This window comes from Rana temporaria, chromosome 4, assembly GCF_905171775.1.
Source record: "Rana temporaria chromosome 4, aRanTem1.1, whole genome shotgun sequence".
Taxonomy (NCBI): Eukaryota; Metazoa; Chordata; class Amphibia; order Anura; family Ranidae; genus Rana; species Rana temporaria.
Genome location: NC_053492.1, coordinates 144,106,249 through 144,118,918, shown reverse-complemented (window position 1 = coordinate 144,118,918; position 12,670 = coordinate 144,106,249). Strand labels below are relative to the sequence as shown.

General features: G+C 41.9%; 1 protein-coding gene across 1 annotated transcript in view; it reads right to left on the bottom strand.

Annotated features, from left to right (window-relative positions):
- Window positions 1-12,670, bottom strand: part of XRN1 (5'-3' exoribonuclease 1) — a gene marked incomplete in the record, with an annotated part of 75,977 nt that overhangs the window by 48,741 nt on the left and 14,566 nt on the right. The window contains 6 exon segments of the mRNA XM_040349121.1: window positions 1,191-1,359; window positions 1,445-1,532; window positions 2,626-2,711; window positions 7,558-7,668; window positions 7,760-7,869; window positions 9,457-9,554. Coding sequence (XP_040205055.1) covers window positions 1,191-1,359; window positions 1,445-1,532; window positions 2,626-2,711; window positions 7,558-7,668; window positions 7,760-7,869; window positions 9,457-9,554 — 662 coding nt within the window.

The window sequence follows — 12,670 nt, the reverse complement described above, 5'->3', positions numbered from 1 at the left end:
CATAGGATCAGCAACAAATGTATTGCTTCATTTATGTGAAATCCCTGGTGATATGGCCACAGCATGGTCAGTACACTAGTTAGGCTGGTAACTCTGTGTGCTCTCCACCAATGATCAATAAATGTTTTACTTTGTTGTACAGTGTAAAAAAAAAAAAATGAAGTATCAAAATCATGCTCATGATTTCTTGCACCAGGGTCCTGAAGTTTCTAGTTACGCCTCTGCGCCAGCATCTTCACTTAGAGCCCTTTCACACTGGTGCGTTTTTCCAGCATTTTTGCGGTAAAAATAGCACTATTAAAACACCCATAAAACGCTCCCCACGCCCTCTCCATTGAAATGAATTAAAAACCACTGTAAAAACGCGGTAAAAACGTAGCGTTAAAATCGCGGTAAAACACAGCGATTTTGCCGCGTTTTTAATTTATTTCAATGGAGAGGGGCATGGGGAGCATTTTAATAGCGCTATTTTTACCGCGAAAACGCGGAAAAAACACACCAGTGTGAAAGGGCCCTAAGGAAGACCAGCAGTGAGGCCTTGCAGCTTCACAGCCAGGTTCCATCTGCACACGCGGGGATCTGACCAGAAGAGGGGAGAGGAAACCTGTCACAATAAGGTACCTGCTCAAAAAAATTGACAAATGTAAAGGAGGATGGGGGAGGGGGGGTTAGAGAAGAACTTCCCCTTTTGGGTGAAGTTTCAATTTCAGCTCTGTATGCATTAGAATCTGTTAGAAGTGTTGGAGTTCTCCTCTCTTAGCTTCCATGATTTACCGACCTGTAGGCTACTTTTTCACTGAGGTGCTTTACAAGCGGTTTAGCTCTAAAAACAGTGCCTGCAAAGCGGTACTGAGGCGGTGTGCTTGTGGGACGTTAAAAGAAGTCCTGCAAGCAGCATCTTTGGGGTGCTTTAGGAGCGGTGTATACGCCTGCCCACTAAAATCAATGGGCAGCTGCGATTTGTGGGCGCTATTAACCCCTTCATCGGCCGCTAGCGGGGGTTTAAAGTGCCCCGCTAGCAGTTGAAATGTGCCACTAAAACGACGGTAAAGCGCCGCTATTTTTAGCGTGAAAGTGCCCTTAAGGACTGTAAAAAATAACAGAACATATTCACTAAATGATCATCTTGAGCTTGCACCTGCATAAACAGACCCTTACCAACAGGAAATGTAATAACATTTGAAACATACCTCCAATTTCTGGTAAGACACTAATATATGTTCTGTACAATAGAGGCAGTGCATCGTGGTTAATATGCAAATGAGGTAGATGAGGAATAAAATCATTGCCCACAAGAAATCCCATTAAAATCCAGTCATCAATTATCCTTTCAACGTCATATTCAAAGGAGATCTTGTCCTAAAACAAAGAAAAGGTTTAAATATGTGTCAGAAACGCAGACGCTTACCCACTTACCCATACTACATTACAGGACATTACTTACCTTCACGGATGAAAACTCATAACCAACATATTCTCTCATTAGAGACAAGTGAAGGAGGTGAAATGTAGTTTCCTCTGGTGCAGAAATTCTGGAACACATTAGAAAAATTTGACATACAGCTTTGTACAGTAAAATGATTCACATGATTAACCAAACATGATTTCTTACAGTTATATCTGTTCATGAAGTGAAAAAAAAAAAAACTCCCACTGATTTTGTTAGAAATGTAGAGATGAATATGGAGTTTAAATTGCTAAATTTAAAACCTAATAGGGTGGGACTTTAAATGAGGCTATGGCCATCCGGTGTTTTTTACGCACTGACTTCAATATTTTCACTTTTATCATTATAGTTTTTGCCTTTCACTAGTCCAGTTTATTAATCTTATGCACAATTTATTATTTGTTACAGAAACTTTCATGGCTTCTATTGTTATACCTACCACTACATTATTACCTTGTCAATTTGGATGCTCCCTGCCGCCGCTTTGCAGCCACTTCAGCTCCTGGGGATATGATCTCTCAGCCCCCAAATGCCTTCTATCAGTTTTACTACTGCTTATACTGTTTACCAAATACCCATAGGTAAGATTGTTAGGGATCGCTGTGTAGTGTTCCCTCGCTTCCCTTTCTAAGTAATTACCATTAATTAGTTTCTCATTATCAACTATCATTTACTGTAGGTTACCCTATTCCCTAGCTGCTCCTGATGAGTGGAGATATTCCACGAAACGCGTCGAGCATACGAACATACAATATAGCTGTCATGTCACAGTGAAGATGGTCACAAAAGACAGCTTGGGCCTTCACAAGGCTGCAAAGCTGCGCCCTCAATTAACGGCCGTCGCGGGCCCGCCACAATCGCGTGGCGGGGGCGCACAGAGACACAGGATCCTGTGCCTCTGTGCACCTCCACCGCCGTACGATCGCGGCGGCCGGTAACTGAGGCCGCGGTCTCAATTACCGGCGGGCGTGGGCACCAGGTTACAATTTCTTGTCGCAATTGCGACCGGGCGCCCGGATTTTGTCAAGCCCTGAAGTAATCTTATAGTGAATTTATCCCCTCACACTTCTGGTTTGTCTTGATAGGCAGCAGAACTATTATTTTCACACCCAGAGAGAAGATACACCAAAGGAGAAATGGTCACACATGAAAATTTTTTTACCACAATGCTCATCTACCTTTTTTGATTCTTCTTCCCACCAAAGCGAACCTCTTCTCTTAGAAGAGAAAAGTGAACTTCATGGCTTGTTAAACCAAGCATTATCTGCAATAAGAACAGTAATTGAAAATGACTTGTTTCATCAACATTTAAATGTGTATCTTAACAGATAAGCATAATATACTCGGCTTCATTGTGCCCCCGACAGACTATGGAAATTAACCTATTTACAATTCTTAACAAGCAGTAAAACAGCTATAAAACAAGCCATCACTGACCTATTTAGCTGTTTAACATGAAGCAATACTACATAGAGCCTCAAAGATCACAACAAACATTCTAAAGTCGTGTTTCTGTCAGTTTAGCTTGGGGTGTGTGCGCTGCTGTTCTGTGTGAACACGTGCTGCAATGCATTGTTATAATACACGGCAGTGCTCACTTTTTTCTTTTCTTTTAACTTCTATCTAATGCTAGGCACTGCAATGCGCTGTGATGTGTTAGAGTGTTAGATTGCACTGCATAAAATAGAACATGTCCTATATTTTTTCATTGGATGCCAATGTGGAACTGTACGTGTTATAAGGGAAATCGCTGAGGAAGTCATGTGACCAGTGACGCAACGCGTCGGGTGGAGCCTTGTGACATCAGTTCCGGTGGTGTTTTACGGAAGTACGGTGAGGAGGCCTGTGTGTCACTACTCCCATTGTTTTATACTGCGGTTTTTGTCCTTACTTGATACAAGCAAGCAGTTTCTTTTACTAAATAAATGTACTTTTCATTTGGCAATATTGCACTATGGCTGTTCTTTGTTTCCTTTGAGCGCCATTTATACAAGAAGTGCCATTCCATGGAGCGAGCCATTTCCTCTATATATGGAATTACCCAAGACGTTTTGATGCCAAGTTTTGGACATAGCTCTTCGTCTTCACCTGGGACCTGGATGCCTTTACAGATCCATCAGCAGGATTCCTTATCTGATGAGCCTTGTTTGACCCTTGGGTCATTGTTGGAGGTGAGCGGCCAATTCATAAATTTAACACGATGTTTGGATTGATGTTTTATCTGTTTTTTCTTCCATCAAGTTATCCCTATGAGATTTTTACCTTTATATGAACTCCCACCACTGGGCTTTAGTTGGACCGTTATTCACATTTATTTTTTTGTTTTGATACTCATCATGGCACATTATTGAATAAGCGCACCATTCTCATCTTTTTCTTTTCGTGGAACTGTACTTACCTCTCCTCCAGCAATGCAATATTCACAGGCTCTCTCTCTGGGGCCAACATTTTCCTTCTTTGACTGCACACCCTAGTAAGTTCATTTATCCCGGAAGCTGCTGAAACTGTACACTGAGCTGCTCATGCGCAACTCCTTATCAACAGGCAGGTAAGACCTTTGTATTGCAGAAAAGATGTAGTATGTCTCTTCCGCCATAAAAACCTGCCGTTTTACACATTTGAAGTTTCCTTTAAACTTCCACTTTGAGCCAAAGGTCATGAGGCAAACTACCTTGTTTTTACATTGGACAATGCTGCCCAACAGGGCTGATGGCCTATAAATGCCTGCTGATGATTTACATTAGATAGTTGGCAGGCTGCAAAGATTCTGTTCTTATAAAAATAAAATGTAATGCCTGCATTGTTAACTCTAAGGGCCCATTCACACCATAATGCTGTGCGAGAAACCCGTGTTCCGTACAAGTTTCCTGCACTGAATTCAAAATGTACTGCAGTTGTAATCTATAGCGGGTGTCAATATTAAGTTAATGACACCCCAAACGCAGGTCACAAATGCAATGCAATCCCGTTGCAGCGAGTTTCCAAAAAGTATTGCATGCACTACTTCTGGTACGATGTGGTGCGATTTCAGCCCATTTAAAATGAATGGGATGAAATCGTCCCATACAGAACTGTATGTGAATCGCACAGAAACAAACAGCACGTTCCATTCACGATTCCCCTTGTGAACTGCTCTGAAAACGAATTTCTCCATGGTTTCTACAAATACAGAGATGAATGATGGCTTGTTTTAAACTGCTTTTATGGTTTGCTCAAAATGTGTAAATACTTACTGTGCATGATCTCACACAGGTCCACTTTAAAATGGTTACTTGTCAACATGAAAATTATAGTATCTGTTCTCATCCGATTGATAACTGTACAGTAAAAACTTGGTTTGAGAGCGTTTTGCAAGACAAGTACAATTTTTAAATACATTTTGCCTTGATATACAAGCGATGTCTTGATATAAGTGTAGCGTCATGTCACAACTGAGTATAAAAGAGAAGAAAGGCGCCTCTAAGTGTAGCAATATGGTTACATTTAATGAAGGTACAACGTTTAGCAACATATTGCTACACTTAGAGGCGCCTCTCATCTCTCGTATACTTTGTAGCTCCTGCTGGATTTTGTCTCTAATCCCCTTGTAGAGGCTTCCATTTGTGGATGGACATTTTATGGTTACACAACCTATCACATTGCTATAATCTTTTTATATGGACTATAAACTGAAAGACCTATGAATAAATGGTTGTGGAACAAATCATTTGAGTTTCCATTATTTCTTATGGGGAAATTTGCTTTGCTATACAAGTGCTTTGGATTACAAGCATGTTTCTGGATTGAATTATGCTTGTAGGCCAAGGTTTTACTGTATTTACTAAAACAAGTAAATAACAGCAGGAGAGAGGGAGGATTAAAGCAGAACTTCACTCTCTCAATCAACATTGACTATTTATTTTATCTGTATGCTGCTAGCATTAGCAAATAGATAGCAAAATAAATAAAAACGTACTTTCTTCAGTTAATTCCTGGTTTCCAGGCCTAGGCATGATACGTTAATTATCCTAGGAGTCTTCAGAAATTGTTTTCTCAGTTAAGCCCCACCTCCTGCATGCATGCCTGAGCTTAGGCAATGGAGTCAGATGTCAATGCGACAGGAGTAATCTACCCTTACGCAAGTGGCCGAAAAAGCGAGAAGGGTGTTTTCAAAGTGTTCTCACAACATAAAGCAAGTGACATGGATGGATGGGTGAGTTTGCTTTTGAATATTAAAAAATGAATTGCATAGTGTTTTGGTGCTCAGATGCAGTGTAGTTCTGCTTTAAGGTGGGACAGAAAAGTCCTATTACACACCGAGCCCAGATTCACAAAAGATATACGACGCGTATCTCCTGATACGCCGTCGTATCTCTGTTTAGGTCTTCCCTAACTATGCGACTGATTCATAGAATCAGTTACGCATAGTTAGCCCTAAGATCCGACAGGTGTAATTGAATTACACTGTCGGATCTTAGGATGCATACCTCGGCCGCCGCTGGGGGAGTTTGCGTCGTAAACCAGCGTCGGGTATGCAAATTAGTAGTTACGGCGATCCACGATGGTTTTTCGCGTTTGCTACGTCGCTGCTAGTCTAGTTTCCCGTCGCAAAGTTAGTCGTCGTTTTAGCTGCCCTACGTATGTGCTGTATAAAGTATGGCCGTCGTTCCCGCGTCGAAATTTAAAAATGTTTTGTTCTTGCGTAAGACGTCCGGGAATACGAAAGTACGCTACACATGTCGCAGTTCGAAAAAATGATGTCACTTCGCGCAAAGCACGGCGGGAATTTCAAAACGGAGCATGCGCAGTAGGTCCGGCGTGGGAGCGCGCCTAATTTAAATGGCACACGCCCCTTTGAATTACGCGGGCTTACGCCGGAGGCCGCCGGCGTAAGTTTTCATGCAAGTGCTTGGTGAATCAGGCACTTGCGATGAAAACTTGCGGCGGTGTAACGTATCTACGATACGTTACGCCGCCGCAGTTCTATGTGAATCTGGGCCCCAGTTCCTGGCAACGAATAAACGTAGTTCCTACAGAAAACTTTCCCTGACAGAATCATTATGTCACTTCCCCTAGATGGTACAGTCTTCTTAGTCTATGGTAAGTAATTTATATTAATTTATGACGATCATTGGTTAAGCTTTTAGCTAGTGATTTAACATACACACACACAAAACAGGAGTTAAAACAAAAAACCTTAAAGCGGTGGTTCCCCCTTAAAAACAACATTTTTTTATTCCACTGCCCCCCCACATTCCATCACGATTAATGCTCTTATTATTTTTTTCCTGCTGTACATACCTTATTACAGCATATTCACCCGTGCATCCAGGTTGCGAGTCCCGCGGGAGTGGGCGTTACTCACATGCTGTTGATTGACGTTTTGCCCAAAAACGAGCTCTCCCCCCGTCGCGTAAGCCGCGTCACGATTGGCGAAAGGAGCCGAACGGCGATGCGCATGCGCAGTATAGCGCCGACTCGCCGTTCGGCTCCTTTCGCCAACTGTGACGCGGATTACGCGACAGGGGGGAGCTCGTTTTTGGGCAAAACGTCAATCAACAGCATGTGAGGAACGCCCACTCCCGCGGGACTCGCAACCCGGATGCACGGGTGAATATGCTGTACTAAGTATGTACAGCAGGAAAAAAAATAATAAGAGCATTAATCGTGATGGAATGTGGGGGGCAGTGGAATAAAAAAATGTTGTTTTTAAGGGGGAACCACCGCTTTTAAGACCTCATGCACACTGGTCGTTAAAATAACGTTATTAAACGCCAATAGCTGCGCAGTGAGTTTTTCAATGTTTTTTGCAATATCGGTTTTTAGCGTCTTTCCGCATTATCGTTTTTTTTTCTCTATTTCTTTTTCCAATGGATCAAAAACTGCTGGTGAGCACCGTTTTTTGAGCGTTTATTGGCGTTTTTTGACGTAACAGGATTTGTATAGCTAAAAAATCATTTTAGAACCCCCAGCCAAAAACTGCTGATAACAGCGTATGTGTGCATGGACAGCATTAGGGTTATAGTTTCCCTTTAAATTGCATGCTGCTTTTTCTATTAAACTGTCAGACTACTGCATTTTCTAGTATTTTGTCAAACAAACAAGATAAACTTGCAATAAAATACACATACCAAATCTGCATCTAATCCATAAAGGCAATGCCTTGTATTTGGATCGTGATCTGGTTTTGTTTTCTCAGAACGTATAAACTCCATAATTTTATGTTCGCCTTCTCCTGGAGTCTGTAAACAGCATTAGAGAGAAATATCAGGATTATGTCTTCATATTTTTAAGCAGAACACAAGTAAACACAACACAACACAGCACACTGACCTCATGACCAGACAAGTAGACAGTTACACCCTCCCATGTCTTGTCTGTGGAAATCTTCATATTTACAAAATACTTCAGATGCTCATGTAAGCGAGCCATAAATTCAGTTCCTAAAATGAGCGAGAAAATTGGAGAGAATTCATATTTACTGAATTTAGAGAGAAAAGTAGGAAATGACTTACTTCTGAATACAGAAGGGTTTTTATGGATGAAAGCACAGACTTTATTGAACAATGTGGCAATACCCCATTGCGTATTCTACATTACTTGTGCCAATACTGACACTAGCAAAGAAAGCAATTGATCCAATGGTTCATGGGGACACCATACATGCTAGCAAATGTTTGTCTAGTACCCAAACATATCCAACACTAATCATCTAAGTATATATACACTTACATATTATACACTATATTCTCAAAAGTAGGAACTCTAATGGTATCCCAGTCTTACTCCATAGGGTTCAATATTGAGTTGGCCCACCCTTTGCAATGATAACAGTTTCAACTCATCTGGGAAGCCTGTCCACAAGGTTTAGGATTGTGTCTATGGGAATGTTTGACTATTCTTCCAGAAGCACATTTGTAAGGTCAGACACTGATGTGGAAGAGAAGGCCTGGCTCGCAGTCTTCGTTCCAATTCATCCCAAAGGTGTTCTATGGGGTTTAGATCAGGACTCTGTGCAGGTCAGTCATGTCCCTCCACCCCAAACTCACCCATCTATGTCTTTATAGACCTTGCTTTGTGCACTGGTGTGCAGTCATATTAGAAAAGGAAGGGGCCATCCCCAAAAACTGTTCCCACAAAGTTGCGAGAATTAAATTGTCCAAAATGTCTTGGTATGCTGATGCCTTAAGAGTTCCCTTCACTGGAACCAAGGAGCCAAGCCCAACCCCTGAAAAACAACCCTACACCATAATCCAACCTCCACCAAATGATTTGGACCACAAAGCAAGGTCCATAAAAGACATGGATGAGAGAGTTTGGGGTGGAGGAACTTGACTGACCTGCACAGAGTCCTGACCTCAACCCGACAGAACACCTTTAGGATGAATTAAATACAGTATAAAAAATGAAGTGAAAATACAGTATAAACAATTTACTTACCATAATGAAAGTACAAACTTCAGACACAATAGGTAACAGTTATTAATAAAACTGAAAAAAGAACTGAAGATTACTATAGAGTATTATATATTGTATACTGAGGTGGGGTGCATTGCCTCTTTACATACCCTTCTACCTGGCATGCAAAAAACTGCCTTCCTCTTTGACAGAGGTAGGCAACCTCAGCCCTCCAGCTGTTTTGAAAGTCCCATGAGACATTGCAAGACCCTGACAAACACAGGCATGACTCCTCCAGGTAGAGGCATGATGGGATTTGTAGTTTTACCACAGCTGGAGTGCCGAGGTTGCCTACCCTTGCTCTATGATATGCTAGAGTGACAGCCGTTCTGGTTAGGAAAGGTCATGCATTAGCTGTGCACCTTGCACTGTCTATGGACACATGTCGGTTCTGAGGTTTGAGTGTCCACAATGCTGAAGGCCAAAAATAGCATGCAATAGGCGTTCTAAAATCAGCACCTTCCCGAGCACTGGGGGAAGGAAAAGGCAGTATTGGAATACACAACCTATACTCCACAAGTTTATAACATAGAGGATGTCTCTATTATTGTAGACCAGTGTAATGCTCTTACCAGGAGTAATACAATTGGAGTCAAACCTTGCTTCTGTTGGCAAAACTTCCCCTTTTTCTACTGCCTTCTTTATTTTTTCTTCTGCCTCTTTTGCTGATCTAAATGGCAAAAGTGGGAAAAAATAAATGTGAATAAAACAAACATACTGTGCACTGGGAAAAAATAGGATTTTTGTACTCACCGTAAAATCCATTTCTCTTCCGTTCATGGATGAAGACAGCAGCCTTTGACCTTAGGGCAGTGTTTCTCAATTCCAGTCCTCATGCCCCCCCAACAGGTCAGGTTTTCAGGATTTCCCTCAGATGAAAAGGCTGTGGTGATTACTAAGGCAGTGAAACTGATCAAATCACCTGTGCAAAATAATGGAAATCCTGAAAACCTGACCTGTTGGGGGGGCCTGAGGACTGGAATTGAGAAACACTGCCTTAGGGTTATATCCGCTTCCTTAAGGTCAAAGGCTGCTGTGTCCGTCCATGAACGGAAGAGAAAATAGGATTTTTGTACTCAGTTCATGGACGGACACAGCAGCCTTTGACCTTAAGGAAGCGGATATAACCCTAAGGTCAAAGGCTGATGTGTCCGTCCATGAACGGAAGAGAAATCGGAATTTGCACATAAGAAACAAATGTAGTAATATAGTCTGAAGTGGATAGCGTGGTGAAGGTACAAATCACTGGATAGGAAACATCAGAATTCTGCTATATACAAGCATGTAATCATAGACATTGTCATGAATGGGCTACAGTATATCAAGGGTTTGCGGTTATATTCAGAGCTAAAGGAAATCAATTATATATTCCTTAGAAGAAATTAACAAAATATATAATATAATTGATTATATATCACACTACTTTTATTTTTAACATATTCAGCTATATTCAGGACAGGATTGTGAGCCATAACATTGAGAGGTGGTTGATTGGGAGAGATATAAGAATGTACAAAGTAATGTTCTGATAGATGATGTGATGCCATTTCATTGACCAATCAGCATACTAGAAACAGGTTGGTGACCAAGCCGTACTGCTAAATGACAGTAAAGAAATGTGAGGTGATCAGCCTGTCTATTGTTTGCTAGGGAGACATATGTCACAAGATTAGCTGAATTGAATTACAATGTTTTGGCAGGTTATTTTTCCAAAAAATATTATTTTAACATATTTTTAGTTGCTAGGTGTGGTGGCTGCGTTCATTTTCTCTTTTTTTCTCTTTCTGTTATGCCCTGCTAAATTTGGGCAGTAACATACCTCTCCTGTATTTGAATGCCCCCACTCTGGATGAAGTAGCACAGGAGGCACCTTTGGACAGCAGCATATCAGTCCGGGGGGAGTGTTAGATATACTAGCAGATTTAGATTCCTTAAAGCAGTGACCTGGACACCCCAGATGTTTTGGAACTACATTTCCCATGATGCTCAACAACACTGCAGAGTGCATGAGCATCATGGGAAATATAGTCCCAAAACATCTGGGGTGCCAAGCTTCGCCATCACTGCCCTAAAAGAAATTGAAGCCAAACTTCTGCCAACGCTTTTTAACCACTTCAGCCTTGTAGAGCTGACTGCGCAGGCGCCGTAAATTGCCGAGAGTCACGTCGGCTATTTCCGGATGGTGTGACGCGGTATCCAAGCCCGTCAATCAACTGCGCTTTATTTAGGAACGCCTATACCCGGAAGGATACGGCGCTCGGTGCAGAAGAAGAAATACGGCTAAAATGATAAGTACAAAAAAAATATAAAATAATCCAGCATACTGCAGATGTCAGCAGTATGCTGGATCTTGTGACAGAAATTAGATTTTTGGGTGAACCCCCGCTTTAAAGTCAGCAGTTACAAATATAGGAGCTGCTGACTTTCAATTTAAGGACACTCACCTGTCCAGGGAGCCCACGATGTTGGAAATAGATGGAGGAATAGTGCCCCATCGTCAGTATCAGTGGGAGGAATACCACAGATCTACTACAAGGGTCTAACCGATTGTATACAAATTAATAGGTCAGTCTAAGTAGGTCCTCATGTAACACAGTTTTGGTGTATCCAAGACCCCATTCCCATGGTTTTAGCTATGCTTTTCGGACACTTTTAACACTTTAAGGCTCCATTCACACCTAGGCGTTTTTACGCCTGTAGTGCGAAGCGCACAAACGCCAGAGGGACGAAAAGTAATGAAAGGCAATGGGGATGGTTCACATCTGAACGCCTAAACGCCTGTAGCCTGTAGCTCAAAAAAGTTCCGGACCCTTTTTTGTCGCTCCTAGCGCGCGATATGCGCGTATTTGAGCGTTTTTTTTTTTACATTGAAGTCAATGTAAAACGCCCGATACGCGCGTATTGCGCGTAAACACGCGCTTGTACAAGCGTTTTGACGCCTGTGTTGCTGAAATCCAATACAGGAAATGGAAAAAAAAGTACATAATATCATACAGGAAGTCCACAAATCACCATTTTTATTTGTAAAAATACATTGGAGTCCAGCAGCATAGCAGCATGGAGGCTGAATTGGATGAAATCCTTTCTTGCGTGGATGCTGAAAAATTCATCAGCATGGTAAAGCAGCACCCTGTCCTTTATGACATTAGTCATCCTGCCTACAAGCTGCGAACTGTTCGGAGGAGGGCATGGGACGAGATTGGCACTCAGTTGTACCCGAACTGGGATAGAAAAAAGGTAAAGTCTGCAAACAGCAAACTTACCATAGTGATATAATAGGATGATTGTTTTTTAGTACGCAGCCGCAATTGCTTTTTTAATCTGGGCCAATGTTTCTAAACCCTCTGTTTTTTTACTTTTGCTGACAGGTAAGCCTATAAAAAGGCTTAGCTGTAGGTATATTCTCATTGTGACATTATGTCGGACACATCCTACACTTTTGACACATTTTTAACACAGTTCACAGGAAGAGGAATAAAAAATTCCTAGGAGAGCAACAAGTGATGTCAGGGATGATCATTTTTCTTATTGGCCAATATGGAAAAAGACAAAAGTACAAAAACGTCGAACGCCACTGTGCGAAAACACGCGCAAACGCGCATATACGCGTGACAAAAACGTCGGTAAAAACGCCTGTACGCCCTACGCCTAGGTGTGAATGGAGCCTTAGGGGGGGGGTACAACTGGGGGGATCTGTAGTGGAGAAGGATCTGGGGGTTTTAGTTGATCATAAGCTCAATAATGGCATGCAATGCCAAGCTGCGGTTTCCAAAGCGAGCAAAGACC